This window comes from Sceloporus occidentalis, unplaced genomic scaffold (assembly GCF_023333645.1).
Source record: "Sceloporus occidentalis isolate IW3139 unplaced genomic scaffold, rSceOcc1.0.p SCAF_6, whole genome shotgun sequence".
In the NCBI taxonomy this organism is placed as follows: domain Eukaryota; kingdom Metazoa; phylum Chordata; class Lepidosauria; order Squamata; family Phrynosomatidae; genus Sceloporus; species Sceloporus occidentalis.
The window spans coordinates 50,519,467-50,543,990 of NW_028316986.1; the positions used below are offsets into that span (position 1 = coordinate 50,519,467).

The 24,524-nt window shown below is 38.7% G+C and overlaps 1 protein-coding gene across 2 annotated transcripts in view; it reads right to left on the bottom strand.

Moving 5' to 3' along the window:
• Positions 1-1,462: 1,462 nt before the first annotated feature.
• DNAH8 (dynein axonemal heavy chain 8) overlaps positions 1,463-24,524 on the bottom strand; it is a 203,483-nt gene continuing 180,421 nt past the window's right edge. The window contains exons 84-93 of one of the 2 annotated variants that reach the window (XM_089529589.1): positions 23,760-23,912; positions 19,429-19,584; positions 18,533-18,649; positions 17,332-17,433; positions 15,515-15,675; positions 12,672-12,828; positions 5,295-5,447; positions 5,017-5,206; positions 3,095-3,216; positions 1,463-1,951 (exon numbers count right to left, since the gene is read on the bottom strand). In XM_089529589.1, the coding sequence (XP_089385715.1) occupies positions 1,664-1,951; positions 3,095-3,216; positions 5,017-5,206; positions 5,295-5,447; positions 12,672-12,828; positions 15,515-15,675; positions 17,332-17,433; positions 18,533-18,649; positions 19,429-19,584; positions 23,760-23,912 (1,599 nt within the window). In that variant the 3' untranslated portion in view covers positions 1,463-1,663. The remainder of the gene's footprint in view (positions 1,952-3,094; positions 3,217-5,016; positions 5,207-5,294; positions 5,448-12,671; positions 12,829-15,514; positions 15,676-17,331; positions 17,434-18,532; positions 18,650-19,428; positions 19,585-23,759; positions 23,913-24,524) is intronic. The other variant, XM_089529590.1, reaches the window with a different exon arrangement.

Here is a 24,524-nt window from a genome sequence, read left to right on the forward strand (position 1 = left end):
AGTGCTGATGGCATTGGAATCAGAATATATATTTCATAGTTTAAACAGTTATAGGGGATGAGAACCTGCCTCAGAATATATGCTTGATCTAAGACCAATTCCACACTCCTTCTCTTAACCCAAAATATTTTCACAGTCCACCACTTGTGAATGCATAAATTCCATGTCAATACGTTTGATTTAGCACTGCTGTCAACTGCCTATGCTGTGTCTACAGATTAATTTACATAAAGATGTGTTGTGACAAGTGTTGTAAAAAAAAACCTTGCTATACCAAATGGTTCTGTAAGAAACAGAAAAAACTGAACATGAACAAGATTTAAAGACATTTAAAACTATATCCTGTTTAAGGTAGCAAATGACTTCCTCTACATCGTGGTCATCATGACATATGGTCCCAAGTCACTTAAAATAAATTATCTGACATAGCCATTTAATGAAGATTGTTATATTAATATTAGTTCTCACAACTGCTGTAGACAAAGTGTGATAATCCATGCAATGAAATAATTTTTAATTAGGTGAAAGAGAGATCCTGTCACTTATCTGGGAATGAATAAATATGACACTTGAAGGTCTAACTGAAGGATGGACAAAGTGTGGACCACAGGGTGCATTCAGGCTCTTGTTCCTCCCCCCCACCCCAAAATCAAACAATTTTGTGCTCCAAAATGCCCCTAAAACGTTTTTTGAATGTTGCAGAATGCTCTTGAAAAAGGCACTGCAGAGGTGCAGGAAAGGCTGGTTGTGTTAGTCACAGAGGCCGTGAAGAACTTTTTATTTTTCCAAGTCCTTAGTTTCTGAACTTGTTTTCTTTTCAGTCTAAAAATTAGAAAGAATTCTCCAAATATGTTCGAGTAGCAACTATTATCCTTCATATGCTGGCTTTAATTTACACATCGTTTAAGTTTTGTTTTGTTTACACTTCAGGTGGGTGAATTGTATTGTCTTCAGTCCAATTAAACTTGCATAAGAGCATGTACAATTCTGGATGTGGGTCATGGGTTCAAGTATCCTTTTCAAAAATTAAAAAAAAGTATTTGCAAATTACAGTTTTGTAAATTTACATCCTTTATTTCTGACAGATAATTTGATTCACAAACCAAGAAGGAGCACCCGAGTCCGCTCTGGCCAGAAGCAGATCAAGACTGCACTAACTGCTCAGCCCACTCCCAAAGCAGGCTGCGGCCAGAGGACCCACCTTGCATTGACAGGAGCCAGATTATCCCAGCTATTTTTTGCTCCAGTCCAAATGACCAAGGGGCGGCATAGGCATGGCTTCGGACCACTTTGCCAATACCTCCAAAGTGGCCAAAGGCCACTTTATTTGGCCTATCTGTTCTGGGCCTAAAACATTTTATCTAAATATCGTAGTAATTAGTTAGTCTGTTGGACTAAGTGCATCTGTTAAAAATAAAATAAAACAACTGGAAAGGACTGTATTTTAGCACATAAGATTTAATACAGTTCACAGTAGTCAGATCACCAAAACAGAATTGTATGAAGCAGAACTGCTAGAAATTATAAAGCCAGGGAAAATAGCTGGACAAGTAGGAAGAGAACAGTTAAACATAATAGGGGTGGGGAATAAATTTGTGTATCCTTTTAAACAATGTATCTCATATTTTAGTGGGAGGTTTAGTCATAGTACAAAGATCACAGTTTACTTGATATCACATAGGAGGGCCACACCTCTCAGAATCCAGTGATCTGGTGATACAGTTGTCCTCAGGTAGATTACTGTAATGTAGGTCAAATCGGTTCTCCTTGGTTTCTTGTAAATAGGACAAACATAGAGTTTAGGATCTCTTGGGCCAGTTGTATTAATTGCAAATATATGCACAACAGGGAGCACTGTGAAAAGAATCTTTGCTGTCGATTCAGTGAGTTTATTATTACGTCTATCCCATCCAGCTCCATCCAAGTACAATCCATAAATATATACTCCTTCCTGTGTGAAAAGAATGGATGTTTATTATGCATAGAAAAGTGTCTGTTTTGAAATTACAGCAGTGGCTTAGCCCATTCAACAGAAGTTACAGTATAATCAGCAAAGTTTGAAACAATAAAGAAATTTAGTCTATAAAACTTCTGGAACAGCACCAAATGGGAATGAAAAATATTCACATATTGAATTCATCACAAAGAATAATAATAATCAGTTTTCTAAAGGACTGTATCTTGAGAAACAGTGAGAGAGACAGACAGAGAGAAGGCGAGAAAGGATAGAATAAGACCATAGGAGGAACCATGATGGATCAAACCAAAGACTTCTTGAGTTCGTGAATCTGGTTGCATGGTTTCCAACCATTCCTTAAGGGAACACCACAAGCATGGGATGTAGAAAGAGAATGCATTGGCACAATTTTAAGATGCAATCCTCCGGTTTTTCAAAGAACATCTGAGAGGATATTTTGAATTGTGGGTGGACCACCCTTCAGTTCCTCCTCATTGCAACAACATAAACCTCTTCTGCCATCCGTCCTTTGGTGTCAGGGAGGAGCACATTGAGTGTGTGTGTGTGTGAATGAGAATATTATGTAATTTCTTCCACCATTAAAAAACATCTAAAAGCAAATTAAAATTTGCTCTTTATTACAGTATTTATTTAATTAATATTTTAAAAAGTATCCAGAATCTACAAGTAGCACTAGAATGTATTCCAAAAGAGTATAGAAAATATACTTCAGTTGACTAGTTACAGAAATAGTCCCAAGCTTCCCCTGTAATTAGTTACTGTTACAGTTGCAATTTTGATAAGTATCTCTATTTTTTCCTATTCCTCAAAAGTAACTACAGTTGTTACTTTTAAAAAGAAACATCTGAATGCTATAAGCATTACCAACTCAACACCCATGACAGAGCAAGAGGCAGAGGCACAACATGATCCAGGGTTTAATGAGGTCACACAACCTGCTACTATAAATGTAACTAAAAAGTTACTGTTATACCACAAAGGGATTAAAATAAGCCCTTAGCAATTTACAACTGTACCATAACCTATGTTTGTTACTGCAGAAAAGAATTACTGTAAATTTAAGTAACATGTTATTTGTAACTACTCAATTCCAGGCTCTGAGTTTGCCATACGTACAGGGGGGGCTGCTGTGATTTCTTCTTTAACTTGTTTCAAGACTTCATTATGTAGAGTAACTGTATCCAGTGCCCATCCTTTGTGTGCTCGAGTCACTTCTTGCCTCATAGCTGTTAAAAATCCTGTAAAATAATAGAACAAAGCAAGTCTGATACTGTTCCTGTTATGTGTCTTCAAACAACAGTCATTATATAAAAGGTATGTTAAAATTCTTAACAAAAAGTTACTAGCAAAAGATAAATCAATAAGAAGAAATGAGAAAATAAGAAACATAGAACTATAAACTTCATCAATGGCTGTTGAATAGTTAATAATAGCAGCACCTAGCAGTTAAGGATCTGAAAAACTGCTTAAATCAGTGAAAGCCTCATTACAGTAGGATCTGTGTATTAGACCATCACAGAAATACTCTGGATTGTGTTTGATATTTAGAGATCTATAATGCTACACACAGCTTAAATTTGTAGATTACAAACTTCTTCTTTTCAGTAGGAATTATACCAGAAGCAAAAAAGCTTTTAAGAATAAGACAATATCAATCAATTCATCACAATAAAAGGAAATGCTACCTCAAATGAATCAGAAACTTAGGCCTCATAAAGACAGGCCAAAATAAAGCTGCTTCGGGTCACTTTGGAGGTATGTTGTTTAAATGATGCATGTGTCTTAAGAGTCCGGAAGCCGCACCAAAGTCACAATCCAGTCCTAAGGATGGGAGTGAAGCTTTGGTGCAGCTTCTGGACTCTTGGGATGCATGCATCATTTAAACAGCGTACCTCCAATGTGACCCAAAGCACCTTTATTTTGGCCTGTCTGTATGGGGCCATAGAGCTCAAAGCCCCTCCAGTCTAACTCAGTACATGAAAAGTAATAATTAAAACACTGAAGATCACAAATGAGTTATTACATTTGCCTTTCCTTTCTCTTGGATTTTACTCCCTGATAGATTTTAGCACTCCCCTTTGCTTACCAAAGATGTCTAAAATTCTTTTGGAGGAGAGGAAAGATGCCCAGAATGCATGGAAAATACATGGTTTCATATTCAGTCCACCCCCAAAATTGGTTTTATTGTCTTATGAAATGCCGCAGAATTTCTGTTCACTAGAAACAACAAATCAGCATGTGTAAGCCCATGTAAAAGACTATCTGCTATCTCGGGGCACACCAAATACCAACAGGCGATGTGTGATATGAATGCATCCAGTTTGAAGATGAGCAAATTGCAGCTATCCAGATGTTGTTGGATTGAAACTTCCACTGATCCTATCAAGCAGAACCAATGATGAGGAATGCTAAGAGTAAAAGTCCAACAACATCTGGAGGGCCCACCCAGATCTGAAAAACAATCTCATTATTTGCCATAATGTACTGTACATTATATTCTGTCTGGTTTTTTGGGGGGAAAACACAACAGCAGCAGCAGCAGCAACAACACTTGTCCAGTGGAAGTCATGTCATGGAAACATTTGCAATTTAGAAAAAAAACTACATCCAGATAAGATGGATAGTCAGAATGACAGCCAGACTGGTTACTAAGGGCCATCACAATAATCTGAATCGTCAGATATTTAAAATAAATGGAAGAGCTACATTTATTGAATCAAAGACTTGGAAGGCAGCTCAAAGTGTATCTAGTCGAATCTAATACAGAATTCCACTGCCTCTTAGAGTGGCCAGCTAACTTCTTTTTTTCAAACAGCTTTTACCATCAGGTAAGATTGATTGATGCAATTTTTTCTCCTCAAAACTGAACAAGACATATATCAAAAATGATTTTTTTTCCTGTCATGGAGTTTAAAAAATAGCCATTCTATGTATACAATCCTTGTCCAAGCTCTCTATTAAAAAAGTAAGTATAACAAAGTAATGCAGACTGTAGTTATAGAACAATTTACAGTTAGACTGAACTTTCCAGTACATACCTTGAGGATTAAAGAATCCAGTCATCCAAAATACATTTGGCCTGCCTTCAAATATCCAGATGCGAAACTGGGTATTTCTCTCTAGAAGTTCAGTAAACCAGAATCCCAGTGTGGACGAATCCCAGGACACACGTTTCCAAATTTGAGGAATCCGAGCGTCATACATGTTATCAAGTGCATCTCTTAAATTCTGAACAAATCAAAAACAAATTCTGGAGTTGAGTTGCAACATGTTAGTTTGAAAGTGAATAGTGACATAATATAATACTCTTGGTTACCTCACTCATAATAATAGTTCCTTCTATGGCTAGCTTGAGGTCATTGAGACTGCTTCGGACTATTTTGATAACCCTTTGCATTCTGTCAATTTCTTGGCGAAGAAAGATGTTCATAGAATTAAGATGGCCCATTTTAATCAAGCGAGCTTTCACCTAAAAATGAAGTGCAAAGGAATCAACAGGAGCAAGCCAGTCAATCAATCAAGCATGTAGAATAGCACTGTCTTGAACTAAGAAAAATTGCAACTTCCCATTTACAATTTGAGCGGTAGAAGGATTCAACCAGTCTTAGCGGTACCAAGACATTTATTCTTATAAAGTAATTTCACAAGATGCTTTTGACATCATGGTCAAAAGGCAAGTGGTGCTTAGTGGCACTGGTGGTTCCTCCACTAATAATTGGTTGGGAACTATGTGCAACTGCTCACCATCCAGTACTAGCTGGAATTTGTGACAAATACACTGGCCGCAGGTCTGTTCCTGGACAAAATTTAAAGTGCTGGTATAACACCCTGAATAGCATAAGACTCAAGTACTTGAGAGACTGCTTTCTCTCACAGAATCCAGGGAGAGCACTAACATCATCCAGAGGTGTGCTTCTCTCAGCCCTCCATTTTGTAGGCATTTTGGAAGACCTGGAGCAAGAGCTATGTACAGTATCTATGTACAGACCAGAACTCCTTGTCAAAGTATGCTTGTCTAGCACCCTCATGGATGCCTTCCACTGATGGGCATTTTATAAATACAGGTATTTGTTTTACTTGTTGTTGTATGCCTTCAAGTCATCCCAAATTATGGCTACCCTAAAGCAAACCTATTGTGGGGTTTTCTTGGCCAGACTTGTTCAGAAATAATTTGCTTATTTATTTTCTCTGCTGCTTATGTTCTAATGTGTTTTTATTTCTTAATAATATTTTCACTGGTTATTAATTTTATATACTCATGTGTGATTTTTAGACAATTTTATATTGTTTGCTACATTATTTTTATTGCAGTTTGCTATCTTGGAAAAGTGAGTTACGAATATAATAAACAAACAAACAAAAACAACCTCTGATGAGCAGCTGTATATGTGTTGCTTGCATACTGGTTTAAGATTAATGTCCTCACAAAAAATCTATACATATGCAGGTACCTTTTAGTAAAGAATTTTTACAATGACTTTCCAAGGCTCTGCGAAGTCCCAAACAAAAGTCTATTACTCCTGCTACTCACAATGTTTTTCACTAAGAATATCAGGAGTTGAACCTGGGACCTTCTATACATAGAACATGTGTCCCAGGATGGAACTGTTGCCCCTGCCTTGCATCTTCACTACAGAGAGATGCATTTGGCTCAGGTGCATTCAGTTTATGATTGTATGATTCTGTTCCCACTCAGATGTTACACTGGAAGCACTAAATACAGATAATATAATAATAATAATAATAATAATAATAATAATAATAATAATTTTTTATTTCTATTTCCCGCCTCTCCCTACAGATACAAATTGTTAATGTATCTATGTCAGTGCCAATTGTAATATCAGAAGGGAGCCTCAACACCAATCTAAGCCTAACACTGCTCTGCCTGCTAGCTAAACTTTGGAACCTCATTTTAAATCATATATCCTCCTTACAGTTTTAGGCCAGTTACCAAAGCAGGGGAATTAGTTGAGGAAATAAGACTTCTAAAACACTACATGACAAAAGCAATAAAATCTATACAAAAATTGTGCCAAACAAAGCTTTCCAACTTTGAACTAAAGCAAGTTCAGGGAACAGTATTGGAGCCAGGCTGTACCTGGATGGTGGTTTTGGGGGCAAAAGCCATGTGATAAAACAAGGGGGCAGCCCAAATTTGGCTTGAATTCGGGAGCAGTAAGTAGTTTTATTTTGCTGTGCACTAAACTCCCAAGACAGTAAATAAGAACATGTTTGTATGCCTATGGTGGGAAGTCATGAGAATAAAATCTATAAGTTATTGTGAAATTAATTAAAAACTAATTTGAGAAGCTTCTCTTTTTACCACTATTGCAGAATCAAATGTATCTGATTTTAAAATGCTCTAGTGCTCCTAGAGTGCTCCTAAGAGGTGTGTGTGGGGGGGGGGGGGGGCAGGGGGGAGACTTGTAAAGTACTTCTGTGAGTGAGTCAAACTTGTAAAGTACTTCTGTATTACTTCCATTTATTTCATTTGAGACCTGCTAACTGTCTCTCTCAATAGATTGTACCCTAAATCAGTAGACTTTATGATAATCTAATCACAGATATATAGTTAGTGGAAGAGAATGCAATTATTGTCTTCTTATGGTTTACTTAAGATTTGTAAGCAATTCACTGTGGACAATGACTATACCTATTAAATTTTGAGAAATAAATACTGCAGGTTATGTGAAATAGAGCAGTATTGTATGTGCTTCACTTAATAAATTCTTTATGGATTTTTTTAGAAAGGAGAAATTACAACTTTAATATCAGTAGTATTCTTCCATATTATTTCTAGATGCATCTTTTAATTTGCTTTTTTCATTGCCCTTGAAGAATGCATTTGGTTTTTAAATGGCAGCACAGATGTGCCAATGTTTGCAGCATCTTGACTATAAAAAGAGAGAATTATTTACTAATAGTCAGAGTTGTTTGAAGTTATTATCATTTGGGGATTCACATGACCTTTGATGTGATATATGGATTCAAGGGAGCCATTCTCATTGGTAATTGATTAGCTAATAATTTTTCCTTAAAGTACCACCATTAGATACACATCCAGCCAAATTCCTGTTCTAACATCATTAAGAACCTTTACTTCTCCCTTTATGCAGGACTGAGGATTCCCTATAACAGAATATTTAGTACTAAACTGAAACAAAGAGGGTACATTTCATAGATATAATCCCAACATCAAAAAAACTAGATCCATATTTGCCCCAGTTTGGGTGATTGATGGGACTGATTGCAAAACAAAATAATCAAATTCATTAAGCCAAAGTGAGTGTAAATCTAATATGGTGGCATGATATTTTATTGCATTATATGGCTGCATGGTGACATATCTTCATAGTGAAACCTGATCACTTGAGATGTTGGCTAGAGTTCATTAAGACAGTTACAAATGTGTAATTTAGGCATACATATTCATAACTGCTGGTTCATATTCATAGTATCTACATATCCAATTCTTTAGGGAACATGTAGCACTGTGAAAGTCCCCCCAGTCCCCACGTATTGGACAGCAGCTGACTCACATTCCCACTCTGTAGTTTCATAGCTAAGTAGCTTATAGACTAGAGTATTCCAGCCATTCTTTCCTCCCCCCCCCCTTTATTTCACATAAATATTTACATTATATACAATGTGCTTTGTTTTTACAAATTCTTTCAAAACGTTATCATATACATTAGAGAGTTAGTCAAATCTCTGTATCTTTTTACTTACATACAATTGCCACAAATACTTTTTAGCTGTATTCCAGCATTACTGCTTTCAATTTTTGGCTTCACTTCTAGCTTAATTAATTGAGAGTTCCCATCTATATTGATTTCATCAGTTGATAAATTTACAACATTAGGTCTTTTTAAATATTGTATTTCTTTTCCCAAAACTGCAATACAGGTAACCATTCTTCATTATTCACCTTTGTTATTAACCATATATGTGAGTCTATCCATTTCTCTTAGTTCTAATAGTTTTTGTGACCAGTCTTCTAGGGTTGGTGGAGCACTATTTTCCCAATTTTTTGCTATGACCAGTCTTGCTCCCATCACCATATATAACAGTACCCTCCAATGTTTGCTTTCTATATCTTTATTCAAAGCTGAAGTCATGTTCAGCAAGTAAAATTCTGGTCTCATCTCAAAATCCATCATGAATATTTTTTGAATAATTTGATGTATTTTTCTCCAGAAATTTAATCTTCTTGCATGCCCACCACATATGATATAGTGAGCCAGGATCTTTTTTACATTTCCAACACTGTATATCTTTTGTCTTATATATTTTTTTAAGTTTCAAAGGTGTCAAATACCACCTATATGCTATTTTCCCTTCGTACAATAAATAGGCATGCCAACCATGTATTAAACCTGTCCCTTCTAAATTCAATAGATTTTTGTTATCCAGTTTTATCCATTCCTGAATCCAGCATAAATTGCAAGCCCACATATACAATTTAAGATGTGGTAGACCAGGGGTAGGCAACCTACGGCCCACGGGCCGGATGCGGCCTGGCAAGGCCTTGGGACAAGCCCCAGCCCGGTCCTGCCGCCGATTGCCGCCAGAGCATTGGCCTCTTGCATGAGGGCGTGGGGCCTTTGGCCTATCAGGAGGAGGTGGGCAAGGGGGGCAAGCGGCGGGCAAGGGGGGCAAGCGGGGGGCAAGGGGGGCAATTGTCTATAGAAGCCTCAGAAACATGCATTTATATTAACATTTTTTTAAAAATCAGCAATTTTTTTGCGTGTCCCCCATTTTTTAAAAAAGTGTCCTCCATTTGAAAATTTTGTCCTACATTTGTCCCGGTTTATTTATCTATTTAATTTTTAAAAATTATTTAATTATTTATTTTTTGGCTCCCCCCCCCCCCCCCAGTTGTCTGAGGGACAGCAACCCGGCCCCCGGCTCAAAAAGGCTGCCTACCCCTGTGGTAGACCATGACCCCCTCTCTCTTTACTGTCTTTCAGTGTTACCCATCTCATTCTTGGTCTACCACCTTTCCAAACAAAGTTTTTAAAATCTTTCATCCATTGAGATATTTGTTCTTGCTTGAAAATGATTGGGAGGTTACTTTGTGGTAAAATCGTCATTTAACCAGCCATTCTTCTTTTTAACAAAATGCCACCAATGCCACTGATTAGGGAAAGAAGCATCTATGAACAAGGGGCAAATAGAATGCCCCAAACAATAAACATGGTGGCTTCACAAAACATTTCCTCTCCTAGCATGTTCCACATTGCCTCTTATGCACGAAAATTCAGGCCAACCTGTAGAATGTTATTACAGTTCTAATATTTTGTGGGTTTTTTTACAGAGGAGAAAAAAAGTACTGAAGTGTATAAAATCATTGCTCAAGGACAATACTTATTTTGAAATAAATATTGACTCTTTGGGAGTCAGCAAACAATAACTGGCACTTGGGAGAGCAGCCCCCTGGAAAAACTGTTCTGCTGGGTTCAGGAATGTATAGTGCCTTCCTACTTGCACTCAATCTCTTGTTGCTGGCTTTACTGAAAGCATTTTTTTAAAAAAATAAAAAACAACAACAACCTTGAATCATAGAATCATAAAGTTGGAAGAGACCACAAGGGCCATCCAATCCAACCCCTTGTCATGCAGGAACTGTCAACCCAAGCATACCCAACAGGAGGCCATCCAGCCTTTGCTTAAAGACCTCCAAGGAAGGAAATTCCACTACACTCCGAGGGAGTGTGTTCCACTGTCGAACAGCCCTTACTGTCAGGAAGCTCCTCCTAATCTTGAGGTGGAATCTCTTTTCCTGGAGCTTACATCCACTGTTCCGGGTCCTATTCTCTATAGCAGCCAAAAACAAGCTTGCTCCCTCTTCAATATGACAACCCTTCAAATATTTAAAGGGGGCTATCATATCACCTCTTAACCTTCTCTTCTCCAGGCTAAACATCTCCAGCTCCCTAAGTCGTTTCTCATAGGGCTCTTCACCATTTTAGTCACCCGCCTAAAATATAGATTCTAATGGAAATGTTGCAGGACTCAGTATCTAGACTGAATTGTTGTTAGAGCCAGGAAAAAATGGCAGTCTCTGGTGGGTTACAGACTGCCCGTTTGGGGCGTCCCCTTTCTCCCTTGCGTCGCTGGCGCAGCCGTCTAAAGGCCAGCAACGCAAACCGTGCAACGCAAACTGTGGAAGGAGCTCCATTTCAGAGCTCCTTCTAGCGCCGCGGAAAGGGCTCTCTATGCGCTCTCACGCAGCGCAAAGACATCACGTCCGCATCGCCCCATTTGGAGGCGGCGCATTTGTGACGTCGTAATGGTGGCCCCTGTGTGGAATGGGCGCCACCATTTTGTACGTCCTGGGGACGTATTAGGGTTATGGCACGCACTTTCCCTAACCCTAGTACGTCCCCAGGACGTACTTTACGCCCGTTTGTAACGGGCCCCTGAGTCTAAAGTAATCTAGAGTAAGGCACAGAGTAAGCCTTCTTATTACATAAGAATGTTCATTTGAACTGGAGCCTGGAGAGTAAGAATCAACAGGCTACTAGCCTTCAGGTTGTTGAGATGAGCAAAAGACCATGCTCCTTTTATTTATACCAAACTTAGTTGACCTATAGTTTTCATACTCACTGCCAATTGCTGAAATCAGTATTGTCTATCCCTGCTGTCATCTGTGAAGATGGAGCTGATGTACAAGGACACAATTTCAGGCAGATCATTAGAGTAGAGCCTAGCCTCAGAGCAGGAGTGGCTCCTTTTTGTGACATTGTAAGAGCTGCATTGCAGCCCTTATGACCAGGGGTAGGCAACCTTTTTGAGCCGGGGGCCGGGTTGCTGTCCCTCAGACAACTGGGGGGCCGAAGCCAAAAAATAAATAATTAATTTTTTAAAAAAATTTAAATATATAAATAAACCAGGACAAATGTAGGACAAAATTTTCAAATTGAAGACACTTTTTTAAAAAAAATGGAGGACACACGAAAAAATTTGCTGATTTTTAAAAAAATGTTAATATAAATGCATGTTTCTGAGGCTTCTATGGACAATTGCCCCCCAAAGGCCCCAGTGGCAATCGGCGGCAGGACCGGGCTGGGGCCGATCCCAAGGCCTTGCCGGGCCTCATCCGGCCCGCGGGCCGCAGGTTGCCTACCCCTGCTTATGACGATGATTCCTGGAAGAGATGTATGGGCGCTCAGATGCCCACACATCATCAACATGCCCCCCATGTGGGCGGTGCCACTCAATAGTGGCACCGCCTGCCCTATATCACCAAAAGGTTGTGAATTCAATACCAGCCAGGGGCTCAGGGCCAACTCAGCCTTACAACCTTCTGAGGTTGCTAAAATGAGTACCCAGCTTGTTGGGGGCAATTAGCTTACAATTTATAAACCGCTTAGGGAGTGCTTAAGTGCACTGATAAGCGGTATAGAAATGTACTTGCTATTGCTATTACTATTCTGCTTCAGTCTTCAGTTTTCCTTTCATTTAAAATCAGCAACCACTTTTGAAAGAAAAATCACCTCCAGGAAAACATGCAGAGAAGAAAGTAAATACTGTTTCCATCAATTTAGTATGCTTTATGCTTTCATGTCCAGGTTTCCAAATGACCTGGAAGCTACAGCTGACCCAAATGTCTCCCACAATAAGTGAAAAGACTTTTTCATATCTGTATCTTTTTGGAAATATCTCATATGCTATTTAGATCATTTACCTCATGGGGTATATAATCAGGAGGCAGCTTCTCAAGCATGTCTTCTGCTAATCGATACACGATGGCTTCTCGAGTTTCTCCTACTCCACCTCCACTTTCCTTCGGCTGAATATTAGTTATTGTGTTCAAGACATCTGCTGCTGTGTTGCTTTGATACCTAAGAGAAATGTTAAATACTACTTAGCAGTTCAGAAATTCATGGGAACAATAAATTGGCAAATAACATGTGTACACACAGGAAAGTCAAGTTCAGATCACATTACATTGGGACTGGGAAAGACTAAGCTGCTGAAATGCCAATAATGTGAGCTTTTTCTGAATATCAAATGCTCCTCCAATCTGACACTGCAGGAGAAAAAGAGGGACACATCCACAAATGCTGTAAAAAAATTGTTTCATTTTTCTAAAATGGATCAGTTCAGCTAAAGCTTTATACTTCTTTGTGTTAAGGCTATTTTAATCTTGCAACTATTTCCAGAAGTAAGTTTGTTTTTCTTCATTTTCTCTTGGGGTCTACATGCCCTCCCCATGTGTAGGAAAATGGATAAGAGTGAAGTCTGTGAGCTCAAAGCCATAGTACTGGCCATCTCTGATTTAAAATATCATTTCCAACTTTTTGAGTTTCTGAGCTCCTCAACACTTTCATTATTTTTGATGGTAACTCATTGCTCCCAGGCATATATATTAGGAGGTTACAGGCATGTGCACTGTGTATAAATTGATCGACTCTTTGAAAATATTCAGAAATAAGGAAGCTTAGAGAAATGTTATAGCTCCAAATGATTTTTTTCAAATGACACAATTTGGGAATTTAAACTTAAAGATTAAAAACTTGGTTTAAAAAAGAGGTTTTGCAGGGGAGAATGTAAAACTCCTGCATATTCCCAGAACAGTAATGTGCTAACCATTCAGGAAATAAACTGGTATGTTTCAAGATACTGTACTGATGTTTCAAAACTGACTTTTAGCTTAGATGAGATGTGCAAGGAAAACAATACCCTCACTTCATAAAGCAGCATAAAAAGAGAAAGGGGAGAAGATAAACTAAGAGTTTTCTAGTATGTCAAGAGGTATTTTGGTAGAAAATATATACTGCCATAATCCAGAGACTACTGCTTTCTGCACAAACACTATAGGTCAAATGGTTCATAAGAGCAGTGGCTAGCATACTGCAATATGTGGTACTCTTACTTTTATAATGAGTTTTATATCTTAGGGCTGATTCTTACATTACTTTGGAAAACATGGATATAATTTTCAGGAGAATAACAATTAAATGTCAAAAAATGATACGTGTTGTAATAAAATACCAAATGTCAAAGCTATAGTATAAGTATCTCTCCAGGAGTGGATTTTCAGATATGAGCATTTCTACTGAGAATACACTTCTATCTTTCAAACAAAATGTAGAAGTTAGACTCTGTCCCTCTAGCTGCAAGTTATAAAATAGACAAAAAAAATCTATGTATGTTAAAACTTTTTAAAACAGTGGGTAAATGTCATATTTGAGAATCAAATGTTGAAAGCCTATTAACAATGCAATGAAACATTTCATACATTTTTAGCAATTATGAAAATGCTAAGCATGAGCATCTTGCAAACAACATGATTCATATAAAACAAAATATAATGATGATTGATTACATCCTGTAGTAGATCATGCAGTACTTGAAGCATAAAATACCGTGCAACCTGTCATGTATTTAATGGTTGAAACTGACTCAGTACAAAATAACATTTAAAATGGAACTGTTTATCAGGTGTGAATGAAATTCTGTCATTAAATCCTGAGAAGCATCATGAAAACTAATAAAACAATATCCATATTTTGCAATCTGTTTAATTAAAATTCAGCTTGTAAAAATGTTGGACAAAGTATTTAAAATAATAGGATGGCACTAGAACTATTACTGAAATTAACCTCCAGTGTTTTGGAAAGCTTTTCTATGTTTACAGTCTAATCACATTTTGAAAATTACATTTTAGAATTTAGAAACTTGTGAAAACCAACGGCTGTCTACACAGGGGCCCATTCAGTTCAATGGGATGTATGTCCACTTCCACATAAGCTTAAATAGCATTGCAGCATCCAATCTATAAACAGTTCAGAAAAGCCCAGTGATGTAGACTTTAGTCTATTGACTTGGACTTAGGTTGGACTCAAGTCACTTCAATGACTGGGACTTGACTTGGCAAAAATGACACACTGGTTTGACTTGCCTTGAGACTTGTATATTTTTAGTGACTGACTTGCTAATGCCATTCACTTCAAGCAGCAAGAAAGATCCAATGCCAAAGTACAAGGTGCATTTCTTGGCAAATGCATTAGGCAATGGGCTTGAGGTGGAAGGATCCCTCTAAATCTTTTAAAAACACTTTAGAAGGATCCTCTGATGTGCAGTGGAGAGATGCTGCTGGCTAGACCTCAACCACATTCCCTAACACATTTGCTGTTCCTTTCTGAAAAATGCACCCCACATTAGAAGTTGTCACTCAGACTGGTGACTTGACCGGAAAGCATCTGGCAAGGACCTGGGACTCGAATTGAGATTTGAAAATACAGACTTGAGAATTGACTTGACAGTGGGACTAAAAGACTTGAATACATAACTGGAAAAGCCTTTTCAAAGGCAGAGTTTGGAAAAATTATGTTTTTAGAATGCAATTCCTTGAATCCTCCAGTCCTCTCCAGTCTGAGGGATTCTGGAAATTCTGCCAGATAGTGATTGAATAAGTAACTTTTTCAAGGTCTATTCAAAAGTTATAAATTCATATACATTTGGATATAATATAGTTTCTTATTTATATAATGCAGGGAACTTCAAAAGACCTGCTAGACTTACGTGATGTCTGCATTAGGATGAAGGCCGAAGACTTCTGGGCTGTCCATAGCAGGGAGAGTTGAAATGTACTCATGGTACTGCTCCAGAGTTTTACACACAGGGATTTTATATCCAGTGTAAAAACAAAATGTGCTCTCAAACATCTTCTCACTGAACCAAACCTGTAAAAAGTAGAATAGAAGATGTGTGTGTGTGTCTGTGTCTGTGTGTGGAACTGCACTTTAATTTAAAAAATCACAAATGTTTTCAGTTAAGGTAGCATCTTGGTTAGGAACTGTTAAGACCCAAGAAAGATAAAAACAAGCAGCAGTTCTATAGTGAAAAGATCTAAAACTTTCCCATCAATGTACATCAGTCCTCCAGTTTCTATTCTTCAAATACATTAACCTGGCTCATTATATAAAGCACAGAAAACATCCCCCCCCTTTTTTATGGAAAACACACACACACACACACACACACATATTGACCATTTTGTCCACAATAATGCTTTAATATGTCTTGGGAGAACAATTTCTCACTTAAAATGGAATGGAACATTGCTCACTTACTATGAAATTCTAGCCAGACCTTCAAGTTAGAAGATAGTAGAAAAAGTGGTAAGAAATAATGTCTATTGCATTTATGCTTCTCCTGTCTACTGACTGGCATTATAAAACTTGCAAAACATTTGACATAAAGCATTACATGTGACTGGCCAAGAAAAAAGGTATGGAGCAGGTAGAACTGTCAGATTACTCTGACTGGCATTGGAGGCCACCCCCTTCTGCCTGAAAATTTTCATCAGAGACAACATGGCAGGCACTATTTTTGGCAGCTTCACAGCTCACTTGAAATAGCAAGTTTGCCATTTTCCAAACTGCTCTGATAGCTGAATTCATTGCAGGGTGAACAGTGGGAAGAGAAAGGCATTGTGGCAAGTGGCTCCACCAAGCTGTTTAATATCTTCTTTCTAAAAATGCTGCTCTGGTTATTCTTTCCTTGGCTCTGAAAAAACTGGGGAAATTTTCTGAAGATTTCATCTTTTGTTTTACAGGACTTTCAGCATATTTTCCTCCAGAACCCATTACAGATATAGTAAGACAGAAAGAAAAGATGATTAAAAACCTAACAGCTACAATAGAAAAAGCTGAAGAAGTAAGGGTGGAGGAAGAGGAAATGTAAGAAAAAGAAAAGAAATAAGGAGGAGGAAGTTGTTTATGTTTTCTCATATTTTCTTATTCTTGCAAGCAGTTAAGAATATGCTTATAATAATCATCAGTGACCCTGCCTTCATACTCAACTTCTCCAATTATGTATAGAAAGAAGAAGAACAACACAATGGCCCAATACACACTGCAGAAATAATTCAGTTTGAGACCACTTTAACTGCCCTGCTGAAATGCTAGTGAATTCCAGCAACTGTAGTTTTGTGAGCCATTTAGGCCTTCTCTGTCAGAGAGCTTTGGTGCCACAATAAACTACAGTTCCTAGGATTCCCTAGCACTGAGTTAGGGCATTTAAAGCAATGTCAAACTGGATTATTTTTGCAGTGTGTTTTGGACCAATAACAAAAACAACAGGAAAAAGCCAAGGGAAGCAACAATGAGTAATACTGAGATCAGATGGTAAGAGAAATGGTGGCCTAAGATTGCTCTGTTTTAGGAGAGAAAGGAGAACTGAAAGAAGGAAAGGAGCAAGGTTTTCCCAACAAAATAACTTCCAGATCACATAATCCCTGCCTTTTTCTAGCAGATATCCCTGTTTGGGTGGACTGCCCCTCCGCAATGTTCAGGGAATGTTTAAGATTAAACACTATTTTATCACATTTTTCTTACCCTTGCAAAGCAATTAAGAAGACGTTTATCATAATCATCAGTGACTCTGCCTCCATACTGTACTTCTCCAATCATGTATCGGACTGTACTCCATGATATTCCCTAGAGGAAATTTTACACAGTAAATGCAAAAATGATCATTTAATCATTGATGGTATTTATAAATAAAATACATGACTTAAATGCAATTAAAACATGAGGCATAAAACTAAAACATCATTTCATAATATCCACAATCTTAAAGTTTTAAGTTCTGAAGGCCACATTACATCTTCAAAAGCCTGTTTGAACAAACATGTTTTTACTTATCTAAGTCTTAGGAACGGGAGGAACGGGAGGAACAATCTAAGTATTTATTCATAATTAACATTACTCATACAGAGACCGCTCTTGGGTTCATGGATCATTTGTAGACCTCTACAACTCTGACCTATTGTCATGAGAACTAAATTGTTAACCTCAAAGAAAACTGAACTGCTTTAATTAATGTCCCAAAATAGAAATAATAAAAAGAAAGCCATTTACTGTCTTGGAGAAACTGAACTAGAACTGCAAAACTTTGTTGCTACTAACCTTTTATCCTGAACATGAGAAAATGAATACTGAACAGATAATCTGAGACATTTCTAATATGCATTTCAGAAGTATTCTTTTGGCAGTATAATCGTAAATTATCAATTCCATGTGATACTAACACACAGTGCCCACGTACTGTGAACATGTTGGAGATTCTGAAATAACAAATGTGCTCCCTTGCTATTTGAGCATTAACAAGAGGTACAATTTAACCTGTCATTGTTTATTTATATGACACCATCAGTGTACATGATATCATGAACACTGAGGGGCGGGGTATCAGCAGAAGACTTACTGAATTTCACTTGTGTGGCTACTGCTCTGTATACCACAACATGTGGACAACTTTCAAAAGGATGCCCAAGTATAGAAATCTGTCCCTTACCACCACTTGAAAAAGAAGAATTCTGGTTACACAAAACTGTCATTTCAAGGGACTAGGTGTTACAGATAGGGGCAAAATTGGCACCCAGGTATGATTTTCATCCAAGCCTGTGAATCTGCGGCTCTACAGCTTATTTTTCTGCAAGCAAGCATTATAAGCATCTGAAGCTCCTGGCTGATCTTAGATATGCCAAACTTCACTACCTTCTCTAAATACAAAGAAAGTATAACGTAAACTCACTTTCTTGATGTCACATTCATCCAAATGATTCTGTATAAACTGAACACTGGCTGTGAAATCTGCTGAGTTGAATTCATAAGGAATATTCCAGCCCAAGGGACCAAATTTACGTCTTTCCTTAATTTAAAAAAGAAAATAAAGAAAGAAAACAGTTTTTTTTTCTTCAGGTCTTTTTATTTATGTGGCATTTCTACTAATTACTGTATTTTGTTTAACAACTTCCAGTACTGACTTTTCAAACACCGTTTTCTGATCAAAATATGTAGATTTATACATTAAAATGAAGAATTTAATGTTGATTTACATAGTTATAGATTTACCCATTAAAATGACTGGAATACTGATAGATCTTGATTCAGATGAATTATGAATGGTGATATATGTACCGTCTACAGTTCCAATACACCAGAAAATAGAAAGAGAGAAGAGAGATTTTCAAGAGACAATGTGCATAGTGTGAAAATTCCAATTTACATTTTGTTACCAGTACAAGAGATTTGAAGCAACTTCATTGCAAATAAGTCTTTATAAATGAGATACAAGAAATCTATATGCCTAACTCTTCCCCCACCCAATGCTAATCTTCCTGCTTATTGCTTTTGCAGCATTATTGAGCTATGATGCTACTGTGACTTGAAAAAATATAAATGAGGAACAAAGGTGAAAATAAATAAAGGCAAATATAAAATTATCAGTACTCATAGATGAAATAATACTAATTGGCTATTGCTATTTTTCTTCTTCTAAATATACAACAGAAGGATGAATGCCTGAAACACAAAAATGAATACTGTATAAGGCTTTTATACTGAGTTAGAAATATAAAGCTTATCTTTTGGAAAAAAAGTATTCATATATGCCTGTAAGAAGATCATATTAGGCTTAATTTGCGATACCTGAACAGTTGAGTGCAGAAAAGCTACTGTATAAAGAAGGGGTTTCCACATAGGCATATTGCTGACATCAAGCAAGTCTTGATTTATGCCAGAAAATGTTCTTTTCAAACCTGCTCGGACACCTTGTGGTGGTTCATTTGTGAATTTTAATGAAGTCTAATATATAAAAATAGAAAAAGGTTTATTTAATATGACTTTAAAAGGGCACGGTTAAAATTATGCCATTTATACAAATCACAGTTTTCAAAGCTGTTGCTGATACATATATGAAATGGTATTATATCAACAATTACACCAAGAAAAAAGGCAAGCACTTTAATTCTGGTGCATAACATTTAAATGATAGCCAAGAAATTAAAGACAATCTTGCCACCATCCCATAGGATAAAAAACACTAGTAATTTATTTTTTATTATACAGACACATAGATTCAGGGAACTTTTATAATACACAGTTATTCGTGTGTGTGTGTGTGAGAGAGAGAGAGAGAGAGAGAGAGGGAGATCCCAAGCCAAAGCCAAAATGATTTTTAAAAAATCAATCAGTTCCCTCTTCTCCAGTTCCAATAGCTTAGATTCAGTGTGCCTCAAACGTGGCACACGGCAAGAAAGAAAATAGGAAGTCTCATAACATGTTTTTTGTGTTTAGCCACAAAATCTCTTAAATGATTTGGAGGCTCTTTAATTTTTTTCGAGCAGTTTCAGATTCAAGCAAGTAATAGTTTTCCTTCTCAGTTTCACTTTTACCACATTTATTTATTCTACACAGTTTATCTATATTGTCTCAGATAAACTGTTTAAGATGGTCCACACCAAGATGGATCTGCATGGTTTCCTAATGGGTCTTGGGGATTTTCCTGTCCTCTCATCAGACAATTCTTGCAAAGCCTTTGTCTACTTTACATTCCCAGTGGATGTAACTCTGGCTTCTGCTTGTCCAATTATGATAATAATAAATAATAATAAAATTGTATTTATATCCCGCCCCTTTGAGGTCAATTGGGGCAGCTAACAATAATAAAATACAATACAATATATATCAAAATCTACTTCCCTCCCCCCCTTAAAATGTTATTAAATCAATTATAATTAAAACCAACAAATTAAAACAACATAACACATACACACCATTACAAAACAGACAAAAACAAAACAGCAAACTATGGCAGCATTCCACTCAAATTTCCAGAGAGGACCTTAGGGACTCTCATGAGAAGAGGGTTCCTGAGGCTGGGATTATCTATCCAGGAAAGGCCTGCCGGAAGAGATCCATCTTGACAGCCTTTTTAAAGCTGTCTAAAGATGTCAGTTGATGGATCTCGTCCGGCAGGTTGTTCCATAATCTGGGGGCGACAACAGAAAACGCTCTCTGGGAGGCAGCCGAAAGCCTATATCTTTGAGGCTGCAGCAAATTCCTCCCAGAGGACCGGAGTATGCGGGGAGGATTATATGGAAGGAGGCAGTCCCTGAGATAGTTTGGACTTAAGCCATTTAGGACTTTAAAGGTGATAACCAACACCTTGTACTGGGCCCGGAAACTAATAGGCAGCCAGTGGAGGGACTTTGCCTCAGATGTTGCTGTCAAATAACCACAGTACAACATGTTGGAAGTAAGGCCACAACTTTATTTGCAAACAATTGGTAGGGTTGGCACAAAGCATAAGGTCAGGATCTGTGCAATCAAACCACCTGATGTAGTCTGATTATCCAAACCGGGCACCCACCCGGTGCTTGGGATGACCTAGGGGCTAAGGAACACAACTTGACCGCAAACCTTGTCTTGCATTCACCAATTCACAAAGCCCCTAGTCACCGGGAGGAACTCCTGCGTTCTGGCTCCTGCAATGGCCAAACGCCTGCCCTATTCGCCCCTGGGTACCTATTGACTCCCAAACCAGAGCTCCATAGCCCTGGTACCACAACGTGCAGATCCTGGCCTATGCTGCCGCCAAGTTGTGACTAAAAACCACCTAACAACAGCGGTGGGCGGGCGGGAGAAGCACCAAGACTTACTCCCTTTCACAGCTTGGCTCCGCTCTGCTCGAAGCCAAGCAACCGACTGAGGGAAGGGGCCAGCAACATGGCCTTATATAGGCCTAGGCCCCTCCCTCCCTGTGTGCTGTGCAGGGCCCCGCCTCCAAGGCCCAGCCCACCAATGGGCAGCCTTGGAGGACCGGAAGCCCTGCACCAACGAAACCGGCTCCCAGAGCGTCGCAGAGCAGAAGGGCCGCCCCTTCAGCCCCCGCGCACCAATAGGGAGCCGGGCAAGCCCCAGAGCACTCTGGGGCTTGTAGTCCAGCTGCGTCTAGCGGCAAAACGGTCTGCCCGGCGAGGCGGGCGACCGTTGCTTAATACCGGAGTAATATGGTCCCTCCTCGATGTTCCTGACACTACTCTGGCCGCCATATTATGCACTAATTGCAGTTTCCGAATCAAGCACAAGGGTAGCCCCATGTAGAGCGCATTGCAGAAATCTAGACATGAGGTTACTAGTGCGTGTACAATAGTCTCGAGATCCCTTGCTTCCCGAAAAGGGCGCAGTTGGCGTATCAGCCGAAGCTGATAACAGGCGCTCCTGACTGTCACATTTACCTGATTTGTCATAAGGAGCGACGTGTCAAGGAGCACCCCCAGACTGCGAACACAGTCACTGGAGGAGAGTGTGACCCCATCCAGGACTGGGGATTGCAACCCAATTCTTGGTTTCGGGGCTGCTACCGTGAGCACCTCCATCTTGTCCGCATTCAGTTTCAATCTGTTTTTCCTCATCCAGCCCATTACTGCCCGAAGACATTCATTGAGAGAAGAGACGCCATCAGAATTCGAGGCCGACGAACGAGACATGGAGAAATAGATCTGGGTGTCATCAGCGTACTGATAACACCCAGCTCCAAAACTCCGAATAATCTCACCCAGCGGCTTCATATAGATGTTAAATAACATCGGGGACAGTATAGCACCCTGTGGTACCCCACAGGTGAGCTCCCTTTTACTGGAGCAGCTGTCCCCGAGCAGCACCCTCTGGGACCTGCCCAAGAGGAAGGACCGGAACCACTGCAATGCAGTGCCTCCGATGAGGGATTCTTTTCAGTTTGTTCAGCCCAAGGATATGGACAGGATCCTTGGAGAAAAGAAATTCACCACATGTACACTAGTCCTTTGCCCTGCATGGTTCATGAAAGAGGTCAGAAGGGGAATGGCTAAGTTAGTAAAAGGAGTGACCAATGCCTCTTTGCACCAAGGCAGATTCACAACATGCCTTGAAGGAGGCAATTTTAAGGCCTCTAATGGAGAGCAAAATCCTTCTGTGGATCCCACTATATTGTATAAGTAATGGCCAAGCTCCATTGTTCCATTTTGGGGGTAAAGTAGTAAAATGGATGGTGGTCTCTCAGCTCCAGAGGATCAATCATTTAAACTAGTTTTAGGCCTTGTTATGAGATAGAGACAGCTTTTCTCACCTTTCTGTGTCTCTGTTGGTTTGGTTGAACTTCTCAACATCCTTTCATACCATCAACCATGGCACTCTCTTTGGCCATTGCACTGGGATGGGACTTGTAAGCAGTTTTACAGGGGCTCTGCTACTTCTATAAAGTGGTGATGGGGGGGGGGGTTGTGTGGCACTCCTTGACTGATGGCTTGTGGAATCCCTCAGGGGACATGTTTCACACACACACACACACACACACGCACGCACGCACGCACGCACGCACCCCCCCACACACAACTAATTCAACATCTACATGAAACTGCTGAAAGAGGTTGCCTTGAATGTTGGGGCTCAGAACCACTAGTTTCCTGATGACATCCAAGTCTGTATTGTCTTTCCAGTGTAACTCTAAGGAAGTCATTTTGGTACTACACCATTGCCTGATGCCAGTAATAGAGTGGATAAGAGTGAATAAATTGAAACTTAACCCAGACAAGACAGTGGTGCTTCCCAATAAAAAAGTAGATCAGGGAATCCAGATTGAGCCTGTGGTGAATGGGACTATACTCCCACTGAAAACACATGTTCACAGTTTAGATGTACTTCTGGACTCAGCTTTCAGCCTGGAGGTCTAGGTTTCTGTAATGATCAGGAGTGCTTTTGCACATTTAAAGCTTGAGCACAAATTATGTATGTTCCTGGAGACACAGGGCATGGTGAGATCCTGTTTTGAATATTATAATGTGGTATACATAGGGTTGCCTTTGAAGAGTGTTTGGAAACTTTTATATTGTACCTATTTAATTTGTAAACTGTCTTTTGTCCCAGTTTTCAGAAAATGATAGGCTATAAATACAGATGATGATCATGATCACGATGATGATATATCAGATTTAACTAACCTGCAGCAAAGTGATAGGAAACTTATCATGTGGTTCAGTGGTTATCCAAACACGGAAGCTTTCATCGGGAATTTCAGCAGTAAGCATCGTTTCCAAAAGTTCTTCCATGAACTCTAGACCTAGATGGCAATTCTGAAGCAACACCCAACCACCCTGAATCCAAAATACTTGATTAGCAAAGTGCATAGCTTCCATCATACTGCAACTGACTAACAACTATAGCAGTATATGAAAATTCTGCAGTTTTCTATGATAATAATGAGAATGGGGATTAAAATATATGCTAGCAAAAAAAATATGGATTTTAATGGAAATGAAACAACTAGATTCCAATAAGTGAATAAAGTTGTGGTGCCATCTTGTGGTAGTTATAAAAAGTTAGACAGGCCTTTTCAAGTTCTGGTCAAAGAGTTTCCTGGAAGAAGAAATAATTTCCGAACTGTGAGAAAATTTTCTTCCAGTTCTGATTCAGAAAATTTATTATCTTTTTTTTTTTGAGTATTTAAAGTCACACCAGTCCTGTAAACATTAATCTGAAGTAAGGCACATTTATATAGTCCTGTAAAAGTACTTAAAACACCAATGCAGAATCATTGGGTCTTTTAAATAAATGAGATGACATTTAATACTAACATTATAGCTACACCTCAAGATCACATCTGAGTGAAATTTTAAAGCTTAAATATGGAAACAACCCAACTGATATGCAACTTTATCTCTGCATGTCTATTATGAAGGCAGTTCCATTTAGTTTAATGTGATTAA